The sequence below is a fragment of the Mytilus galloprovincialis genome, chromosome 1, assembly GCF_965363235.1.
Source record: "Mytilus galloprovincialis chromosome 1, xbMytGall1.hap1.1, whole genome shotgun sequence".
In the NCBI taxonomy this organism is placed as follows: domain Eukaryota; kingdom Metazoa; phylum Mollusca; class Bivalvia; order Mytilida; family Mytilidae; genus Mytilus; species Mytilus galloprovincialis.
In genome coordinates, this window is record NC_134838.1 from 20,700,982 (window position 1) to 20,725,637 (window position 24,656).

The following is a 24,656-nucleotide window of genomic DNA, read 5'->3' on the forward strand; positions in this document are numbered from 1 at the left end:
TTACCACCAGAAACTTCTATGAGGACCACTACACAGACGTGCAAGAATAGGAGATAACCACATCGTTAATAACTTTATTGACTAACTTTCTCTTTGAACTATACTAGATTCTTATTTTACTTTCACTTTCACTTTCTATTTATATCTATAATGTCGTCATAACAACCTCTATTGTTAAGGCAAACCGTACAACCGCAAAATTTGTACTTCACTGTTTGATTTCATGTATAATATTGTCCTGAAGACGCCACGCTTGTTGGCGAAACATGTCGACCACAATAAATTAATCACCATGCGGTAATTGATGGGTGTTGTTGTCTTTAATTACATTTATTGGCTTTTATAGTGAAAGACAACTTTGAATACCGCGTGGTATCCACCCGCTATTACCCAACCGCACTATAACCACTTCAGGTGTTGGTTCACAATTTTTCAAGTTTCTTAATAAATGTACATTTAGCATGGCTATGTAAGTAAGAAATAAAGCAAAATTTACCAAAATGTAAATCTAGAGGGTATTTCACTCAAGTACCTAAAGGGATACTTTTTTCAACATGATTTCTGCTCTTAGTATAGCCTGGTTAATCTTTTATTTGATAAATTTTCTTACTTGCAAGATGTAGAACCATAAGGGAATAATAGAATACCTATATTCAAAGCTTTCAAACATAGAAAAATATTCATGAATGTGCATAGCGCATGAGTTAAATATCAGTGTCGTTTGGTTATGTGACGACTACTTTTTCGATATTAGAATTCTTTGATTAGTTTTTTTTTTTAATACATTAACAATGGGTTTATAAATGTAAATAATGAAGAAAATGGAAGGAACTATATTAAGTTTTTCTACACATTCACAATTTGCTTTAATTGAACATCATTGTCAACACCTATTGTAGTTACTGATGTCAGAGGAGTGAAATTATGACTATGGATTAACATTTCTTAAAAATCGTACTATAAAAGTGTTTGAATATGAATAATAGTTTAAAATATATATTCATACATAGTTACTTTACTTAAAACATTGAAAACATCCATGCAACTTACCAACTGAACAAAAGTAGCTGCTTTCATCCGTTTGAATATTTCATCTTTTTTGAATCTGTAATCTGCAAAAAAGAATCAATGTAAGTACTTAAAAACATTTCTAAGGCAGATTTAATGAAAGTGATTCTAAATAAACTTAAAAATCTATAAATACATATAGAATTCAAGCTCAACACTGATCAGAATGTGTAATAAGAAAGACTATTGATAGGAAGAATTAATTTACAATTATATAAAGGACAGAGTCTAGCACTCATGGGACCTTCATGTCAACAAGAGAATAATGAAAAAGTGTTTATCAATGGGATATGGTACTTGACAACCTTCACCAGTCAAACCAATTTTACTAGATAAAAGTAGTAGAACACCAGCTGGTTTGTACTAGACATAGAGGAACACAAAGAACGGCAACTATTTGATATTTTGACAAATTTTAGTAATAGTACGTAGAGTTCTGACATAAAAGTTCAGTTTCGGTCTTCTTAGGAGAATTCCAACTTCTTTACTATTAAAAAAAACTGATTAAAACAGAATTTCAGTCCTTGCTCTGTTACTAGACTCTTTATTTGAATGGTCTGTACAGTAACTAATATTCTGTTTATAATGATATAGTATGTTCAAAATAGCAGAGAACCAAACTTAATTGTACCCACTCAAGTATATAAAAGCTATAACGCCCTAATCATCTATATTTTTGCATCTTTCTATTTTAAATAAATTATCTGTGGTAGTTCTGAAAGCTTCCTTTAATATCCTGCTTTGATCCTTATCATGTTCACTTAAAAACTATATTCAATAAATAATTTAAAGGTTTGAATTATATTTTAAATAGTTTTAATGAATAATTTTCTGGATGATTCTATATAATCAATTTTAGAATGCATAGGTAATATAAAGATAAATAATTTTCACTTTTCTAAAAAAAACTAGTCATTACAAGTGTCAGAGAAACTAGATATCATTGAGATGGGAGCCATCTCTGTGGGCCCCGCTGTGAATAATGTGCATTAAAAAATTGTATCTTTACCATAGGACATGGGTTTGTCAACTGAAATCAAAGTTTTTGACCTTGACCTTTGACCTAGGAAGTTGTAAATAAATTATGACACACCCTTTGGTGTTGGTTTATAAACATGTCAAGTATAAACTTTGAAATCATAACGGTTCTCAAGATATAGAGCGGACACGATCTTCACCACAGGACACAGGGTTGTCAACTGAAACCAAAGTTTTTGACCTTGAACTTTGCCCTAGGCAGTCGTTCATAAAGTATGACACACCATCTGGTGTTGGTTCATATACATGTCAAGTATAAACTTTGAAATCATAACGGTTCTCAAGATATAAAGCGGACACGCTCTTCACCACAGGACATGGGGTTGTCAACTGAAACCAAAGTTTTTTTACCTTGACCTTTGACCTAGGAAGTTGTACATACATCATGACACACCCTCTGGTGGTGGTTAATAAACATGTAAAGTATAAAGTATGAAATCATAATGGTTCTCTAGATATGGAGCGGACACAAAGTGTTACGGACGGACAGATGGACAGACGGACAGACGGACGGACAGACAGACTGATCACTATAGGGCGACCTGCCTTTGGCAGGGCCCTAATTATCAAAATTAGAGATTAGAATTATGTATCACAAAACTAATCTTTGAGTTTTTACTTTTCTGACCCAACGCCATACAACAGGTGACACTGATGGAGCAGGAACTGCTCACCTTTCAAGAGCACCTCAGTTGACCCTGTCTTTGTTGGGACTCATTTTGCCTCATTTTGAAATATTGATTTTCATGACCAGAAACTTATTTTACATAAGTCATGTAACATTATAATATTGTGTTAAAAAGATGTTTTAACAAAATGCTATCACTAATCACATATCTGACTTGAACATTTATTTTGTCAAAACCTCCAGTTTTTCCAATAATTAATGCCTAAATTTAGTTGAAATCTTGAACATTTTGTCGGCTATTCCAAAAATCTCTATTTTTGGTCAATTAAGGGTATACCGGTACATGTCAACATTTTATTAGAAAAGTGATAAAAACAGTTCTATTTCATTAAGGTCTTTCCTTTTTCTAAAGGGAAAGACCTTACTGTATTTCTTCTGTCCGCCAAACTTTGACGAAGTTAGCAGCCTTAACCGTAAGACGTGTCGCTTTCAGGTTCACACTTTGTATCGGTGTCATGAATACCTATCTGGAACTCACTCTGTGAGTCGAAATATTTTGTCGGTTCGGAGTAATCCCTCCGAAACCCAAAAACCTTGTTACCGTTCCAACACCGTAACCGTAATAGGTAGAAAAAAAACAAAGGGTGAAATTTGTTCAGGACCAGACCCCGGTTCTTCGTCACATTTGGATCGAAAGGATTCAACAACTCATTGGTAGGGTTATGCCCCTATTAAAATTAACCGGTGTCGGTTGGCCACCCAAACTCAGAAACCGTAAGTCGTAGACACCTAGGATCTTCACCATTCATCATCAATTCATGTGACTTTGAAAAATACCTCAAGGTCAAATGTGTATGTTGACCTTGACCTTTGACCTAACACCTTGTTACCGGATAATCTCAGCAACCATTAAACTTACAGAAGTTTTAAATAGTGGAAAATGTTTGGGTCATTACGGCGCAACTTTGTTACATTTTGACCAAAGAGATTTGACCTTTTTGTAAGGGGCAAAACCCCTGTTTTAGGTTTCTGAAAAGACAAAATCAGCTTTTACTATATAACCAAAGGTCCTAGACCCATGGGGTCTTCAGCAATCACATTGGGGACTAATGACCTTGACAAAGGTCAAAAGGTCAAAGGTCAAGGTCATGTCCCAGATAGAGAATTTAGTGCTTTTAACCTTATATATAGGATTTTTAGTGTGTTTTCAAGCTTTTTAAGGTTGACCTTGACCTTTGACCTTTCAACTTTTTATTGGATATCTCAAAAACGATTATACTTACAGAAATAGTAAATAGTGAAAAATGTTGAGTTGACTAAGGCGCAACTTTTTTACAGTTTGACCGAAGAGCTTTGATATACCCTTTAGGGGCATAACCCCCGTTAACGGTTTCTGAAAAGACAAAATTAGTTTTAACTCTTGAACCAAAGGTCCTAGACCCATGGGGTCTTTTATGATGACATTGTGGAGCAATGACCTTTACAAAGGTCACAAGGTCAAAAGTCAAGGTCATGTCCTAAAAAGCGAATTTGTTGTTTTTGTCATATTTTAACGGTTTTATGTGTGTTTGAGAGCTTTTCAATGCATTCTACGACTATTGGAACATGTATTTTACATTACGAAAAGGAAAGACCTTTCAATTGTTCAAGAACAATTGACATTTTAATTTTCTTTTTTTTTGCATGTCTATTCATCAACTTGAAACATCGGATTTAATATTCTGGACCAAAAATAGTCTTATTCAAACTTTCTACATAGATATAAATAATTTCAATATACATTTCTCATGGGACACCCATGAGATCTATCAAATAGTTGAATATTAATTTCCCCATAAAAAAGTATGATGAATTGCATTTTATAATTAAAATTCTTTAAATTTCATTTTAATTTTAAATCCAATGTATAATAGCTAACATCTGGCCAAGGTCTGATTAACAATTCATTATAACATTAAAAAACAGTTGTCAAACCCAAAAGCCTAACTAAATCATAGTATATTCAGCAATACAAAAGGTGCCACTAAACAGATCAGAAACTGCTGACCTTTCCAGAGCAACAAATATGAAAAAGAAGATATGGTACGATTGCCAATGAGAAAACTCTCCACAAGAGACCAAATGACACAGAATTTAAGAACTATAGGTCATCTTGAGGCCTTCAAGTTCCCTTAGCTTTTGATTTGGTTTATTTTTCTTTCTCTTTGTATGAGTACAGTTTTTTAGACCTCTAGTCAGTTTTTCTTCAAGCCATGGTGTAATATGTACTTACTCAACTTACAACTATTTTATAACCCCTCTTTTGTATATCTATATTTTTTTTGTAACCGTGTAGATAAAATACAGTAAATATTGAACTTGTCCCAATGTATTCCGGCCAAACAATCCACAGTACCTTTAAATACCATTTCAATAACAATTTACTTTCAGATGTCAATATTTAAACCATGACCATTTTGAAGAAAGTTCCAATAAACACAGCTTCTTCTAGTATGTCTATAGTATAAAGAATGCAGGGGCATTAAAGTAAACATGTGTCCTAGTGATTATAGACTGAAGTGGTTATAGGTAATTAAACTGACCTAGGATCAATACCAATTTTCACAATTTGTTCATCTTCAAAAGTTCAAATTCAATTTTCAATGGATGTCAAAATAAGGCTAATGGAACAGCATGCTAAAAACAAGAATGTCTCCCTAGTACATGGATGCCCCATCTGCACTATCATTTTCTATGTTTAATGGACCGTAAAAATAGGGGAAAATCTTTAATTTGGCATTAAAATTAGAAAGATCATGTCATAAGGAACATGTGTACTAAGTTTCAAGTTGATTGGACTTCAACTTCATCAAAAACTACTTCGACCAAAAACTTTAACCTGAAGCGTGACGGACGATCGAACGCATGGACAAACACACAGACCAGAAAACATTATGCCCATAAATGGGGCATAATAACTATGAATACCAAATTTCAGGATGCTCTGGTATATTATCCCTTAGTAAAATAAATATGACCAAAAAAGGTCATACAGGGTCAAGTAAAGAATATAGGAATTCAGTATCTACAAGAAGTTGATGAGTGATGAATAAGAATACACATCAGACAGAATAGCATGCTCATATGAAGTTTGAAACCATATTTCGGAAAGCTATGATTATGAGTTTTTGAGAAAAATGAAAATCAGGGAGGGACAAATTGAAGGATGGATGGACACACAGTGGTATAACAGTTTTATAAAAATGTTTACTGTGTTGCAACAACGGTTGCTGCAGTGAAAGTCTCCATTGAATGCTGGCCTTTGCATCCCTATTTTACATTTACTGAAGGAAATCCAAGAACCGTATCAGTAAATTAAAGGACAATCAATTTATAGCGATCACAATAATGTAAATTTATGAATCATAAAATATGTGTTCCTATTGGTATAAAATATCAGAACACTGTCTTCAAACTTGATTTTATTAACAAATCTTCATTGCTAGGGTGTTTAAATTACAAAACTAAAAAAGTTTAAATTACTATTTATGAACAAGTTGAAAATCTGAAGGATTGTTTGCTTTGTACTTACTTTCATATAAGTAAGATTTCCATCACGTTAAGTTCAATATTTTCAAAAGGTATAAACAGATGATTTCATTACAATCCAAATAGGTATTTGTACAACAATAGAAATTGGAATACTCAAAAATTAAATTTTATAAGTGGTTTAGGATAATACGAGTTAAAAATAAAGTCTTTTAAATCATATCATATATTTTATCTAAATGTAGCACAAAAAAAAAAGGCCAAAAAATGAAACCATACAAAATGAAGGGTGGTGTTAAACAACTTACTAGATGTAGACAATAGGTAACTGTGTCTGTTGCTCTCATAACCACTCATAGATATCTAAGATACAAGTTATGTCAGTTCCAATGAATTATGACCCAATTTTATATCTCTTTTTTTTTTATATACATGTACAATATATGGTGATATATTAACAACAATGGAGTTTCTCATATGAATCACTGATTTTGAACAGAACCTTTATTTCACTTTGAGTTAATTCTTTTAAATAATCCTATATAATTGCAAAGCATCTAAATGGTAAATAATAATTTGGGTCTGAAAACGCAAATGCAGATATATTTAGATTGCATTGTACATGTCTTTTTGTTATAAAAAGTTTTCAAGGCCATTTACTGCAAAAACAATTACAAAATGGTCATTTTTTTCCTTCAGGAAACCTTGTATAAAAAACATTAAAAAAAAAAAATAGTGACATTTGAAATAATTTGAATTTTTATCTGAATAAAGAATAAAAGTCCTGCAATCACAAAAGATTAAATCAACAAAAGGAATACAGGCCCACCACTTCAAAGTATTCTAAGAAAACCTAAAGAAATTTTTTTATTTAGAGTAAACTTGAGAACTTAAATAAAGCAACAAGAATTTCAACAGGTCTGTGGACACTATTTTCTGAAACGTTTTAAGATCTAGATGAAATTGAAAAGAGAAAGCTGAGAAACAGTCTATGGAAGAAGCGTATCGATAAAAATTTTTCTTATATCACATAGCAATATTGTCTAATATCAATTGTAAATATGCAGACATTCCATCCGGAAAATGTTGTTTTCGGCAACGAAAAATTAAGAAAAAACTAACTTTAAAACTTATTGTTCAAATATAAACAACAATTGAGTCTAAATATACATTCAGAAGTTAGTTAGAAGCAAACGTTTATGTCCGTGAAAAATTTGAAGTGCTGTGTTTTTCTTATATACATAAATATACAAATGCTATTATTTCTAATATCAATGCGATACTTTTAAAATATCATAGCGGTGTTTTTGTTATATCAATATTAGTACTTATTAGTATTGATATTTGACTGTTGTACCTATATTTTGACAATTTTACCTATTATGTCTGTTTTGTTAACGCATCGTTGTAAATATGACAGAATTTGATGAGACTGGCATACACGTGGGAGGTTTAGCACTATAAAACCAGGTTCAATCCACCATTTTAAAATTTTAAAAATGCCAGTACCGTTTGGGTTTAATAAACAATGTCGTAATCAAATAGCTAAGTATCAAAATTATTGTGCACATATATAACATTTAGCAAATTTTATAATGAACGCACCAAAATAATTTATATCTGATATGCTCGCAACACACGCATGGAAGACTTTCTTTATTGATAACAATGAAACTTACTTGTGACAAAGATGAATCATACTGTCCTCGTTCAGATTGATAATCGACAAAATCTGATCTGTACTTTTGAATATCCTTTTTTATACAAATTAGACCGTTGGTTTTCCTGTTTGATTGGTTTAACACTAGTATTTTTTTTGTTCTTATATAGCGTGGTGTTCGCTGTGAGCCAAGGCTCTGTGTTTAAGGCCCTACTTTGATCATAATGGTTTACTTGAAACAAATTTCTACTTTGATGGAAAGTTGTCTCATTCTAAGTCATGCACCATCTTCTTATATCTATAAATCTTTAAAATTTCCCCTTATAAATAACTGCTTTCCAGTCCTCCAAAAACTACATTTGGGTGCTGAATCTTTTGTAAAGTGCAATATGAACTAGCACACTTCTAAAGCTTTAACAGGAACGACAGTTATAATGGTACAAGAACGATTACGTCAATAAAATTACCAAATAAACAGCACTGAAAAATCTAAATTTATAAATATAGAATAGATAAGGATTGTTATTTTGCACTAAGAAATGTTCGCGTATTTATACAATCGATTACTAGTCAAAAACTAAAGTCACATCTCTGTGGCAACAATACATCGGAATGCCCTCACGGTCATCGCGATGGAAAAGAGCGTCCATGCGGCGAGCTGATTATGTTCATAGAGATATCGATTTACCAACGGGAAAAATCTTTGATATCTAAAAAGAACTGTTTTCCTTGTCAATATTTTTTTCTATGTTAATGATAAACACATTTTCTGTTTGACAAGATTTTTGATTTTCTTTGTATCTGAAGTTGTTCAATTTATAGTCTGAGGCTACTCAGTTCGGGACATCAGCATTTGTACATTTTGATTTGTTTGGAATATTTATTTTACCATTTGAATATTCATTGTTATTTGGAGCTGTATTGGATTGGATTGTTTGAATGAATGTTTTTTTTTCTTTTAAGTAATGATATTTTTTGTCTATTTCGATATTACCCATGTGGATAGGCTATAGCAGTGTGACCTCAACGGTGGATCCAGCCGTTTTCAAAAGGGGGTTCCAAACCCAGGATAAAGGGGGTCCAACAATATGTCCCCATTCAAATGCAATGATCGACCAAAAAAGGGGGTTTCCAACCCCCGGACTCCTCCCCCCCCCCCCCCTTGATCCACCACTGGACCTATATTAGAATCTAATAGGTCGGTAGACTATTTAAAACTGCATTTAAATTCTACATTGTCACGTGTCATCGTATTCATTCTATATTAGAAAACTATAGCAGTTATATTAGAAAAGTATTGCATTCATAAATTTTTGATATTTTAAAAGCATCGCTATGATATAAGACAAACATCGCATTGATATAATAAAATATAGCAGTATCTTTGACTTATAGGTGATTTTGGCTTAGCAAACAATTGAATTCATCTCAATTGCATTCCACTGAATTTGCTACGTGATATTTATTGAATGTGTACATCTACAAATGATAAATCGTGCATTTATGTTTCATTTATTCAACAATTCAATTTTCTCGTTTAAATACACCTTGCTTGTTATTACATAAAATAATTCATGGAAATTATACAGCAGGCGTATGTCGTGTTAAAGGTCACCCTGTTTTAAGAAAAGAGTCATTACTTTATACCGAGAAATCTGCCTTTCTTCGTACAAATGCTAACATTCGTCTGAAATTTCCCACAATGCAACTCGTTGATATAAGACAATATCGCTCGTTGATATAAGAAAAGTTTTTATCGAATCGCTTCTTCCATAGACTGAGAAACCCATAACAAATCTTAAAAAATTAAATTTGAATCGTATTTTGGGTTTTAGTCCTATTTGTCATTTAGGATTTATTTCTTAGGAAGATTCAAAAAGATTGGCTTTATTTCAAGATACTAATTTAAAATGGTATTTAATTCTTTTTTCATACATTTTAAGCACTTGCATGTATGTTGACATTTGTAATGATTTTATTACCCTTTTTTACCTCTTTTGATTAAAAACATTTATTCTGCACATTTTGTACTGACTTCAAACATATTTCAGTTACTGTAACACATTCTACTCTTGGCAAATTTTATCACCTTGTACTTTTAAACAGTTTCTACCCATTAGTGATACATTTAAATAAGTACATCACTGATTTCTGTCCCCAAAATCAATCAATTATACAGATTTTCTTTCAATTAAATCACTTAAGTAGATATCAAGGAATTTATAACACTATAAACTACAAGTTCACCATGTTTATAGTTGTTTTATCACTTTGAAACTAAGAACAGAACACACCTACATATATTAAACTGAAATGTTTACTTGTCAACAGTATTTGTAAACATTCATTTATATAAATTTAATTTAACCATAATCAATAAAATCTATCTGAGTTTGAATGAGTCTTACAAAGAATAAATACAAAACATGGCTATGATCATTAACAGGTAGGCTACAACAGTTTTTCAAATGTCAATGGAGTATCTCCATACAATCTTCCCCTAGCAACACTTGACTCTTATTGATGTTTTAACTGAAGCTGAGCAGGAGCAGTCAAAACTAATTGAAATATTCATTTTGCTAGCTTTTCTGAACTTTACAAAAAAAAAATGTATTTCCTATCTGCATTTTTTTCTTCACATGGATCAATCTTAAATTCCAATGGATTAGATTTTCCTTTTCATTTAAATTTACAACTTTTTCTTTCTTTGATGGGAAACAAATTTGATATGTGCAATATAATAATATCAAGCTGTTAAATGATGACCTTTCAAAAATAACTAGTGAACAGCTTAACCTTCTGCTGTGTAAAATCTTTCAGTTTCAAATAAATTAAAGAATCTGTCAGATAAATTACAAATGAAAATTCGATTTTCACTTTCATTTCAATCCCACACTACAAAAATCACTTTCGGCTAATCTACAAGCTTATTTCTGTAAAACAAGAAAAACATCAGTAAAATCAAAATCATAATTTAGCCTATTTATTGAAAAAAATATCTGTAAAATGGGAACAATATTTGTAAAATCAAAATTGTAATTTACCCTAATTAGTAAAAAAAATTAAAAACTTACCTTTGTGAAGTGATGTTAAAATTCTCACTAATTCTAATCTATTTTCTTTGAATATTTTTGGTCTCACAGGTGGTAATCTTGGAGACATATAACTAGTATTATGAGTTGCTAAATTCCCTTTTTTAGGCATTTTAATTTTTCAAGTATTAGTTCTCTGTTAATTTCATCAATTTATTCCTTCATTTTCCTCATTAAAACTCAATATTGCATCTGCCCTAAGTAACAGCAAGTTCAAACCTTCACAAGTTAATTATGTCAATAACTGTATGCTGAAGGCTTTTAATCGTCACTTGTACATATTTACTTATATAACATGGCTTTCTTAAGCTGGTCGTAACAAAAATAAGTAAAATAATTTTGGTTCCTTTCCGATTGACGACGCAAAACCTCTTACAGCTGAACAACTTATATCGAAGTGAATGCCTACGATTTTATGATAAAGAAATTGTGTTGATTTATTCTGTTGTGTGATATATAAATGAAAAGCTGATTATGTGCTTTATTAAAATCTATATATCCATTAAATCTCTATCGACAATTCAAATCTTTTAAATTCAGTTTGAATGAAATGGTAAAGACGTTTAATTTGAATGATGGTGCCATTTAATTTTGTTTGTTCTCTACATCATTAACCATTATTCCTGTTATATTGTGAATATTCAATGACTTTTAACACTTTACATTGGTTACGTAACTGATACACAAATTATAACAATCAAAAGAGTAAAAAGTACAAAATTCAAGGTGTTTACTTGCCAGTATGTAGTCCAATGATGTAATGCTATTGCATATAATAACGGGCATTACTGCAATTATGACATCAGGAATTTCATTACCATAAATTACTTTATCAGTTTTGCCCTTATAAAGATTTATTACGAAACTTTTTTTGATAGTAAGATAGCATTCAATATCTTCATTTGTTAAATTGATTGGAAACATATATCAAGATAGTTACTGAAGTTTTACAATTTTCATAACTAAAAAATGAAAATCTCTATAAATATAAAAAAGAAGATGTGGTATGATTGCCAATGAGACAACTGTCCACAAGAGATCAAAATGACACAGAAATTAACAACTATAGGTCACTGTACGGCCTTCAACAATGAGCAAAGCCTATACCGCATAGTCAGCTATAAAAGGCCCCGATAAGACAATGTAAAACAATTCAAACAAGAAAACTAACAGCCTCATCTATATAAAACCAGGTGCTCCGCCTGGCACAGCTTTATACGACCGCAGAGGTCAAACCCTGAACAGTTAGGGCAAGTATGGACAAAACATTCAAGCTTGATACAGCTCTGAATTTGGATTGTGATAAAATTTTTGACATAATATGGGTTTATTACACAAAACAAATATCAAGAACTTACAAATCTATTGCACAATATTGTGCAATTAAAGATTTCTTCTTCAAACTTTTCAAAAATTTGAAAAATTTGGGGGGGGGGGGGGGATTGAAAACTACCCCCCCCCCTTTTTTGGCAATTAGTCCAAAACCTGACATTTCTTTATACATTATTTACAAGTTGTGTAAGGGAGGTAAATATGAACATACCCAACATTGTATGTTAAATGCTTTTGACTAACCTTCCTTACATTGCTTTTAAATTGTCTTAATTGTCCAGAGGAACCTAGTTTCCCCCTTTTTTTGTCCCCAATTCCAAAAAATTTTGAGCCATAACCCCCCAAAGTCAGTACTAACTATCCCTTCATTGTATGGAAACTTGTGGTATAATTTCAGAGAGATTCATACACTTAAACACAAGTTATTGTTTTAAAACTACAAAAATGCTTATTATGGGCCCGCTTTTTGGCCCCTAATTCCTAAATTATTGGGACCATAACCCCCAAAATCAATACTAACTATCCCTTCATGGTATGGAAACTTGTGGTATAATTTCACTTTTCAGAGAGATTCATACACTAAAATACAAGTTATTTTTGAAAACTACAAAAATGCTTATTTTGGGCCCCCTTTTTTGGCCCCTTATTCCTAACTATTGGGACCATAACCCCAAAAACCAATACTAACTATCCCTTCATAGTATGGAAACTTTTGGTATAATTTCAGAGAGATTCATACACTTAAACACAAGTTATTGTTTGAAAACTACAAAAATGCTTATTTTGGGCCCCCCTTTTGGCCCCTAATTCCAAAACTATTGTGACCATAACCCCAAAAATCAATCATAACTTTCCTTTAGTAGTAATGAACCTTCTGGTAAAAATTTTTAAAGATTCATTCACTAAAACTAAAGTTATTGTCCGGAAACTAAATGTGTCTTCGTACGACGACGACGACGACATGATAGCATTATGCGACGCAAATTTTTTTTTTTGCGGTCGTATAAAATTGAACAAAAAACAAATATGTAACACATAAACAAACAACAACAACTGAATTACAGACTCCTGACATGGGACAGGCACATACATACATAATGTGGCAGGGTTAAAGACTGTTTCTCTCACTTTCATCTATACCCTACTGTTTATAGTGGGAAATTATAGGTTATGTTTCAGACATTTGTAATAAAAAATTAGTGATGCCTTATTAATCAGAATTGAGAAATGACAAAGATCATATTGATGTTAAAATAATATGCACTTGTATGATTAATTTTTAAATCTATTATATCATCAATACTCCTTTGCTGAATTACTCATTGAAATCATGACAAATAAATTTATAATTCTTTGAAATTTCAAAAATTGAAAATTCATATACTATTCATTTCAAGCTACACAATTTGAAAAATATTTATTTTTCTCAATTTTTTTCTATTTTACTTTCTTGAAGCATTTATAACAATTTGTGGGCTAATATTTGCTATTCATGAACACTTTTTATGGATATCATACCAGTGGCGGATCCAGGGGGAGGGTTCTGGGGGTTGGAACCCCCCTTTTTTTGGACGATCAATGCATTTGAATGGGGACATATAGTTGGAACCCCCCTTTGTCCTGGATTGGGACCCCCCCCCCCCCTTTTTTATAATGGCTGCATCCGCCCCTGCGATACTAAATACCTCACACTCCTGAAATCTTAATTAAATTCAAATAAGGGGATGTAACTCCAGTTAGCAGAGAAAAATTAGTTTTAGAGGAATGGTATTTTACTTAAAAGTTACTGTGGCCCTAATACATTTCAGTTTTATAATTTGTAACATATTTCTATAATTCATAACTATTATGAAGTAAGGATTTTATGTCAGATTTGCTTGTACCAAAATAATCTGAAGTTGCACTTTCACATTTATTGTTCTATAACAGTTTAAGATATTTTACTAAGACACTGTCTGTAACAAGCACAATCAACATACTTCTTTACTTGAAAAAACATATGTATCAATAATCTGCTGAAAGACAATTTATCTCAGCATTCCTTAAGGTTACAATCCTAAAGGCCATTTCATAATTTTCCAAAGTTAATGTACTATGTCACAATGCTTAACCATAGTACACTGCATGGAAACTCACTACATCATTATATATGAACAGACGTTGATAAGTTTGAACCTAAGATTATGAAGTCATCTTCTGGTTTGCTGACACTATCATGCAAATTATGCAAATACATGCCCAATAGAACTATTATCTGGTTGTCTGAATATAGATATCATCACAATATCAGCTGCTCCACACAATATGAAGCCTTTTAAACTTGTTCCCTAAGCTCACTATCTCATTAAGGCATTTTACTTACCGTAGTTAAACAGAAAACTTGATTGAAAATTGCTTATTAATTTGAAAATTGCTACACCATGACATAGAGGGGCTTCCAAATAAAGCAATCATCATACTGATATGTACTGATAGTAATGCAACTTCAAAGAAAATATCATTGATGTATCACACTTATTTCTTATAAATCTGACTTGAGCAGAAAACTTAACAATTGTTAACGCCACTACCAACAGAAAAGTAACACCTATATATGCCTCAAAGTTAAGACCAAAACCAACACCAGTTCAGTGATGATTAGTAAATATATCTTCAGAATGGCTTCCTGCCATTTAGAGAGAGAGAGAGAGAGAGAGAGAGAGGGTATAGAAGTTTACAGATAAGGTATCGGTCATAAATGAGAGTCAACATCTTCCTAGGTTTATATCTTTAATTACAAGGATGACTGATACCTGAAATGTTTATATACACAGTACATTAGTAAATGATTAGTTAATTAGTCTGACAGGGCACTCAAAATGAGAAGCTGAAGGCAATTTTAACAATTTAACAAAGATTTCCTCAATAACATGAAGGTATCTGTGACTTTCACACTCTACAATAACTGAAATGTCAAAAGACATTTGACTTGCAATGTTAACCAAAAAGCAAAATAATAAAATACAGAACTCATTGGAAAATTCAAAACTGAAATTTCCTACCGTAATCAAATGGCAAAATCAAAATTCAAACACATCAAACGAATGGATACAACATTAAGGCTTAAAACCGCTTTCAATTTGGATTGTGATTGAATATTTTGTAATAAATTAATGTAAATGATATTTACAAATCTGAACCCCCAACAGAAACAAGTAAAAATTAGATATTAACACAGTCAACAAATATAAAATACCACATAACAAATATGACATCTACCATCATAACACACTTTAAAAGACAATCTAATTACTCATTAATAAAACCATTTCTGTTCAAAGGGAAATAACTCAAACTTATTTTCATAAACTAAAATTAGATATGATTAAACCACTAAAATGATATGATGTTAAAGGCTCAACACCACAATTAATAATCCTGCTTTTCTTTGTCCTCATATAGTTGTGTAGTTCCTTTAAAGTATATTTTTCCTAATTTATTTATTTCCCTTTCTCATTCATTTCTTTGCTTTTATGGGGTGGAAAATAATTTTGATATTGAAAGAGTGATTAGGCCACATGTATGCAAAAGGGTAATATTTACAGCTTTCATAACATCTCTTGACTTGTCCATAGGGGTATGAATGTGTATTGGCTAAATTTGTAAGATGCTGGAGTAAATCTTTCTGGATGTTCTAAATATATTTTTGGACTACATGTAGTACTGTACTTTATACACACAAAAAGATTTGACAAAAAGAATGGGTGAATTTTTTTTTTAATGAGACAAAGCATTATAAAGAATTAATAGAGGAATTTAATGGTGGTCTGTGGCCTAAACATCTATTTTCAAATCATAATCATAAATCTAAATATCACTTAGATTCAGGATATCAAAAAAACACCCAGAATTCAATTTCTTTTAAAATTTTGCCTTTTGGACATAGTTGTTGACCAATTTAAAGACAGGTCTTAAAATTTAAAAGAAATCTAACAAGAGACCAAATGACAAAGAAATTAATTAATAATTTCTGTTCAAAGGGAAATAACTCAAATTCATATAAAGAATCTAAAAGATTTGCTACTAACAGGTCTATAACTCATTAACAAGAACAGCTAAAATCATGAAAATTGAATGACCTTCAATTAGTCACAGGAAACAACATATCTAAATTTAAAAAGATTTCATCAAAGTTTTTTTTATGTTAATAAATGGACACTGTTTGGCAGCCACCCACAAGCGGTACATCCCAAAATCAATAACTGATTTTTCTTTCGAAAATCCAGTTAAAAATGTCAAATATAGGGGTACAGTAGTCAACATTGTCTGACAATCTTCATCACTATAAAAACAAACAAACATGCCAACAAAGAAAAACAAAAAGGCATATAGACAAAGCACATTAGCAAATAAATGGGGAATATGCCCATGGAACACAGATAATAACCCTGCTTGCATATAAAATTATAAAGGGACATACATGTATCTTAAGAACAGTTAAAGTGATGTCACACTACCTAAATTCAAACTTGATCTGTGTTTTGTTGGTAATAACTTATAAGCATTGTATATAAGTTTTATAGCATTTGGTTGAGGCAAACTTCAGTTAGAGTAACCAATTTTGGGACGTACATACGTACAGATGAGGCCAAATAAAAATATATGTGTGGTTCCAATTACCCGACCCTAGAACTTTTTTTTTCATTTCTGAAAAATAAATTTTCAAACGATCAAATTTCGAGGATTGTGAATTTAAATAATTTAATTCATAGACTTCTGTCATCTGAATTTCAATCAGAAGTATCTGTTGTGGCTTAAATGGAAAATTTATAACATAATGCAATGAAACTTACTAGAAACATTAACATGACTGTTTATTTTACAAACAAAACACATAAAAATGGTGAACTTCCCGTTGGGGCATGTATTATACTGATCAATTTCGGTAAACACCGATTTTTCCCCCCAGATTTTGACAATATAAAATAAAAAAAAATTTATACTTATACTTAAAAAAATAAAAAAATTGCCTACCTACCAACCCTATTTTTTAAAAGAATGTAACTGGAACCACATATATATTTTTATTTGGCCTGAACAAGGGTATTATTTACCTAATGCCACCCCAATGTGCTGGTGGTTGTTCCACAGGGCAGTAGTATGCGTCTAGTGTGGTTGTTTTTTTATGAAAAGCAGCTGCCGCTGGCTAGCCTACATATGTAAGCGAAGAGAGAGCCGAGTGAGTAAGCCTCTCCTGCCAGTACATAGCCTCTACACTGTCAAGACTTCTACAGTGCCTCCCCGCGACAGCACATGGTAACTGAGGTCTAGCATCTCAGGCTTAACTGTAGAGGATCTTGGAGCAGCAAGGGCCCTAAAGATGCAGAGTGTAGGCCAACCGACGTGTGGACACGCCCTTACTCTCATTAACCTTGCCCCAACTATGGGTAAATAGCCGGTTAGATGAAGATCGTTAACCCAGGAAGGTAATTTATCTAGGAGAAAGAAACTCCAATATAAAAACGGGCAGATAATGGTTCGTCAGCCCTGGTAGGCAACTTATCTAAAGGAAGGAAACCTCGACAAAAAATCCCTGGCCCTCCAAGCAGGGGGTTTGGCATAGGGCCAACAACCCTATCCTATAAAAAGATTTAAGTTACGGAAACAGCAACAAAGGAATCAAACACAACCGCTGTGCGATTAGGCCTTCAAGTAAATAGTATGATTGCCAGTGGTGAAAGCCGCAAGGAAGCTACTGGCAGGAATGAAGTGCTGAGCGCTAAAGCAAAAACCAGAATAGGATTCTGGAATGTACGTACTATGTATGAAACTGGAAAACTCGCACAGGTCACATCTGAAATGAGGCGATATAACTTGCACATTTTGGGAGTTAGTGAATGCAGATGGACAGGCTCTGGTAAAATGAAAACTGACACAGGTGAAACAGTTCTTTACTCAGGCAGAGAAGACAACCATCATTTTGAAGGAGTAGCCATCATCCTTAAGAAAGGCACTGAGAAGGTACTTATTGAATGGAAACCTGTTAATAGTAGATTGATAACAGCAAAATTGAAAGGAGTGCACACCAACATGACCCTTATACAATGCTATGCACCAACAAATGACAGTGATGAAGCTGCAAAAGACACCTTTTACGAGCAACTACAAGCAGAAGTGAGATTGGTACCACGTCATGATCTTCTAGTGGTGATGGGTGATTTGAATGCCAAAGTGGGAAACAACAACACTGATATGGACAGAATAATAGGTAAACATGGATGTGGTACTATAAATGATAATGGAGAAAGACTAGTAGAATTGTGTGCAGCGTACAACCTGGTTGTAGGAGGAACACTCTTTTCACATCAAGATATCCATAAGTTAACATGGTGTTCTCCAAATGGAAGGGATAAGAACCAGATCGACCACCTTATGATAAATGGTACTTGGAGACGTTCATTACTAGATGTTAAAGTTAAGAGGGGAGCAGATGTTGGTAGTGACCATCACCTTGTTACTGCAAATATTAAGATGAAATTGAGAAGTACAGGACGTAAAACACTTGTTCCTACACGTTATGATATTGAAAAACTACAAGATCATAAAGTAAAGAATGCATTCATCCTTCAATTGAAGAATAAGTTTCAAGCTTTGACAGATAATCCTGACATGGTCTCATCAGAAACAACAGAAGTCAACACAAAATGGGATCAAATAAGAACAATATACGAAACAACTAGCCAGGACTGTCTTGGTTTTAAGCAGGGCAAAAAGATGAAGAAATGGATTACACCAGGTACTTGGAAGGTTATAGAAGAAAGACGCCATATGAATAAGAAAATACTGGACACAAAATCAGAAAGGCTACAAGAAAGACACAAAGCAAGCTATAGAGTTTTAGACAAAAATGTTAAGCGAATGGCTAGAGCAGACAAAAGAGCTTACATGGAAGACCTTGCTAAACAAGCAGAAGAAGCAGCTGAAAAGGGTGAACAAGGAAAAATTTACAAGATAACAAGAGAAATCTGTGGTAAATTTCGAAGCAATAATGATGTCCATATAAAAGACAAAAATGGGAGGCTATTGACAACAGAAGAAGAGCAGAAAGCCAGATGGGCAGAACACTTTAAAGAAGTACTCAACAGACCAGCTCCAGATGAAGAAGCAATTATAATTGAGGCACTTCAAGATTTGGAAATAAATACCAACTTACCAGAAAGAATGGAAACTAGATATCATTGAGATGGGAGCCATCTCTGTGGGCCCCGCTGTGAATAATGTGCATTAAAAAATTGTATCTTTACCATAGGACATGGGTTTGTCAACTGAAATCAAAGTTTTTGACCTTGACCTTTGACCTAGGAAGTTGTAAATAAATTATGACACACCCTTTGGTGTTGGTTTATAAACATGTCAAGTATAAACTTTGAAATGATAACGGTTCTCAAGATATAGAGCGGACACGATCTTTACCATAGGACATGGGGTTGTCAACTGAAACCAAAGTTTTTGACCTTGACCTTTGACCTAGGAAGTTGCACATAAATTATGACACACCCTTTGGTGTTGGTTTATATACATGTCAAGTATAAACTTTGAAATGATAACGGTTCTCAAGATATAGAGCGGACACAATCTTTACCATAGGACATGGGGTTGTCAACTGAAACCAAAGTTTTTGACCTTGAACTTTGCCCTAGGCAGTCGTTCATAAATTATGACACACCCTCTGGTGTTGGTTCATATACATGTCAAGTATAAACTTTGAAATCATAACGGTTCTCAAGATATAGAGCGGACACGATCTTCACCACAGGACACAGGGTTGTCAACTGAAATTAAAGTTTTTGACCTTGACCTTTGACCTAGGAAGTTTTACATACATCATGACACACCCTCTGGTGTTGGTTAAAATGGATGTCAAGTTTAAACTTTGAAATCATAACGGTTCTCAAGATATAGAGCGGACATGATCTTCACCACAGGACACAGGGTTGTCAACTGAAACCAAAGTTTTTGACCTTGACCTTTGACCTAGGAAGTTTTACATACATCATGACACACCCTCTGGTGTTGGTTAAAATGGATGTCAAGTATAAACTTTGAAATCATAACGGTTTTTAAGATATAGAGCGGACACAAAGTTAAAGTGTTACGGACGGACGGACGGACGGACGGACGGACAGACGGACGGACGGACGGACAGACTGATCACTATAGGGCGACCCGCCTTAGTCGGCGGGGCCCTAATAATAACAGCAATAAAAGCATTAAAAAATGGAAAATCACCAGGGCAGGACAATCTAAATGCAGAACTTTTCAAAGTCGACCCAGAACTTGCAGCTGAAATTCTTCAATCTCTATTTACTTCAATATGGGAAGGAAAAATTATACCTGAGGATTGGACAAAAGGCATAATAATAAAGTTAGCCAAGAAAGGAGCTCTAAGTGATTGTAACAACTGGCGAGGTATAACTCTATTGTCAATCCCAAGTAAGATCATGGCCAAAATTATTATCCAAAGAATAATAGATGCAGTTGATAAACAACTAAGAGAGGAGCAAGCAGGATTCCGTAAAGGTAGAGGGTGCGTCGATCAAATCTTTGCTTTACGTAACATCATCGAACAATGTACAGAATGGCAAAGACAGCTCTACATCAACTTTGTGGATTTTCAGAAGGCTTTTGACAGTATCAATAGACCTTGTGGCGAATACTCAGATCATATGGTATTCCAAAAGAAATAATTGAGCTCATAAAAAGTTTCTACAACAATTTCACTTGCAGTGTAGGGCAAAGCAACATCTGGTTTGAGGTAAAAACAGGAGTTAGACAAGGCTGTGTGATGTCTGCTCTTCTTTTCAATGTCGTCATTGACTGGGTAATGAAAAAAACAACGGAAGATGCTCCAAGAGGAATAAGATGGAACCTTTCAGCAACATTGGAGGATCTTGATTTTGCTGATGATCTTGCTCTTTAATCGCATACCCACCACCATTTACAAGAGAAGACAAACCGCCTTAATACTTTTGCTAGTCAAGTTGGACTTAAAATCAGCCAAACCAAAACTGAAGTCATGACGCTAAACATCAATAACCCAACTCCTATCCTAGTAGATGGAAAAGATCTCCCCATCACAGAAACATTTACATACCTAGGAAGTACAATAAGAAACGATGGTGGTGCAGGAAATGACATAATGAACAGATTGAACAAAGCCAGGAATATATTTAGAACACTTAACAGTGTATGGAAATCATCACAGTATAGTAAGAAGACCAAACTAAAACTGTACCAGAGTTGTGTACTATCTACTCTGTTATACGGATCAGAATGCTGGAGGATGACAGAAGTCGATCTTAACAAACTGTCAGTTTTCCATACCAAAAGCTTAAGGAGAATCCTGCGCATTTTCTGGCCAAACAAAATATCCAATGAAGATCTTTTAAACCAGTGTCAGCAAGATAGCATGGGTACAATATTAGTGAGAAGGCGTTGGAAATGGATTGGGCATGTGATTAGAAGAGATAGTAATTCCATCACTAAAACAGCATTACATTGGACTCCAGAAGGAAGGCGTAAGCGAGGAAGACCAAAAAACACATGGAGACGTACTGTAGAAGGAGAACTGAAGACCATGAACAAAACATGGGGAACAGTAGAAAAGATGGCCAAAGACAGACAGAAATGGAGAACCTTTGTTGCTGCCCTACATGCCGATGGCATACCGGGCAGTAAGTAAGTAAGTAAGTACCCCAATTACAGTGGAGGCATAAAAAGAGCAGGCAGGTCAAATGGATATTTCCATAAATAGACTAAACAGTAATGTAATAATTTACAAAGACAAATAAAGTACACTATAACAAGTAATTAGAGGATAAACAACATGATAACCTAGAATATCAATCTTAAACTTAACATACTTCAAGATAGACATCATCAAAATCACAAGGTGACACTTGATAATTTTTTTGAAATCTAGGGCAACAGAAACTTTCTATCACTCTTTTTTAAAGCGAAATCTATATCCTAGAACATGCTCACTTAGCATGTTGTGGAGAGACCTACCCAGATGTAAATATAAATGACCATTACAATAGCTGTATATAGATGTATCCCATCATACATGAATTGAATAAAAATTCCAGAAACCCTATGGTCATGAAAATTAATAAGAAATTAACCATCAGAGCTAGACAGAGGCAGTATCTCTAGCATATTTGCCTAAATAAGCTTCAAGTATATAGACTTACTTTTTCGTATATCTTCAATCTTTTCCATATACTTTGTGACACTGGAACCTAGTAAAAAAATAAATATACATGTAGTTTGTGAAAAATTACAATAGCAGACAGTTTTTACAAACATCCCTAAGTCCTACAATCCAATATCTTGTCATTGTTTACATGCATATACTAACCAACAAATTAGCAAAAAATAAAACTTTTGGTGAAAGATAAATATATTAAGACCATTTTGAGACCAAATTTACTTGTCTATGAGTTTGCATTCAAAAATTGATAATTAATGATTAATGCACTCCATGGAATACTTATTTAAGATTTCCAGAAAATCATGAGTTATTTTTAACATTGAGTTCATGTGTTAATAGCAAAAAAAAAAGGCATTTTCGTCCGTTATTTACGGGTTAATGCCTAAAAAATAGGCATTAGAAAATTGTAAATATGAAAAAAGGGGGGTCCATGCCCCCAAATACCTGTGCTATTTTGAAAGTTGATGGTATTTAAATTTTAAGTTTTATATTCTAACACGGACTGAATGGTACAAACGATTGATTTAGATATAAGAATATATGCTTTTGGAAGTGGTAAAGTGTTAATCATGACAGTTAGCTTTCACGTGTCTTTGTTTATTTTTGTGCATTCCATACCTGTATCAACTGTGGCTCGAACATGTTGGTACTTGGGATTTACTGGTATTTTCTTGTCCAATACCTGAAGAAAAAATAACACAGTAGAAAATTGGTCTATCTGAATTTATTGAAAATGTGGAATTTTGAAAATATGGCTTTATTCTATTACAACTTACATTCACCGGTTTTGCTTTCGCCGTACTGACGGAAGACATTTTGTACTGTTTTCGTCCGTAACCCTTCGTGACTGCAACACGCATGCGTTGAACTAAAATTAGCGGGTACTTTTAAATATGATTTTTGACACAAGACTTTTATGACAGAACTATATTCAGCATAATTATATTGAGTGACGATATGTATGCATGACACACAATTTTCTATTAGGTGTTAATCAGGAAAAACTCCAGCTGTTATAATCAAGGATTTGTATAGTTACTATGATCTACTATACAAATCCTTGTTATAAATTAAATCAAGGATTTGTATAGTATTTGATATTTGATATTTAAGATTGCATTAGTAGTTTGGAGAAGGAAAAATTATAAATCCGAAGAAAATATTATTGTATGAGTAATAAATGTTTCAATTTTCAACAGGCATTATTCAATATTTAGTTTTAGTAAGTCTGATAATTAAATTTAATAAAGATTTTAACAGTTTATTTCTACTTCAATTTTTCGCTTAAAACAAAAAGCCACTTAGAAAATCGAAAGTTTTTTAAAACAAAATATTAAGAAAAAACACTTAATTTGGCTAAAAGCTCATTTTTTTTTCAAATTAGAAAAATGACCTGAAGAGTAAAAAATAAACTGATTGCAGAAATGTTCTTAAGTTGGTTCAATAAACAGTTCCAGAATGAATCCAGGGTCATACTATTATACAGGTTTCCCAGTTCCAAAATTCCAATAAGAACATTACCAAAAGCATGCATGATGTCTGAGACTACCGGCATTATGTAATAGAATACTAATAGGTCTGATAGCTGTAGTTGTGCAAATTTATTTTACGTTTGCGCGCAACATTTTCCTTGATTTCTCGGCGTGAAAACTCAAATACGTTTGCACGAAATTTATCTGTTGAAAAGTTATTTCGTTTGCGCAAAATTTACCTGATGAAAAGTAGATATAACCATATTTGCACAGATACAAAAACAAAATTCACCATTTTAAATCGCCGATTTACAAGTATATGTAATTATTAAAACCAAAGTCTAAATGAAATAGGTGCACATTTGATTCCCATCGATCCATTATACATATATAAACACATAATATTTGACAGAATAGCAGAATGTATGACAAGAAAGTTTACTATTTAATCTAACTTCAATATATCAAAGATTAGTATAGTATAAACATGCATCCTTGAAGATATCTTTTAAACTTTGTAAGTCTTAAAGATATCTGATATAGTTTATGAGATATAATCTGATATATGAATTATGAGATATAATCT

General features: G+C 32.9%; 1 protein-coding gene across 2 annotated transcripts in view; it reads right to left on the bottom strand.

Moving 5' to 3' along the window:
* LOC143068673 (centrosomal protein of 41 kDa B-like) overlaps window positions 1-23,475 on the bottom strand; it is a 35,244-nt gene extending 11,769 nt beyond the window's left edge. The window contains exons 1-4 of one of the 2 annotated variants that reach the window (XM_076242912.1): window positions 23,375-23,475; window positions 23,217-23,280; window positions 22,579-22,626; window positions 1,051-1,112 (exon numbers count right to left, since the gene is read on the bottom strand). In XM_076242912.1, coding sequence (XP_076099027.1) covers window positions 1,051-1,112; window positions 22,579-22,626; window positions 23,217-23,280; window positions 23,375-23,458 — 258 coding nt within the window. In that variant the 5' untranslated portion in view covers window positions 23,459-23,475. Of the gene's footprint in view, window positions 1-1,050; window positions 1,113-10,996; window positions 11,242-22,578; window positions 22,627-23,216; window positions 23,281-23,374 lie in introns of those variants that run through there. The other variant, XM_076242920.1, reaches the window with a different exon arrangement.
* Between the last annotated feature and the right edge of the window lie 1,181 nt (window positions 23,476-24,656).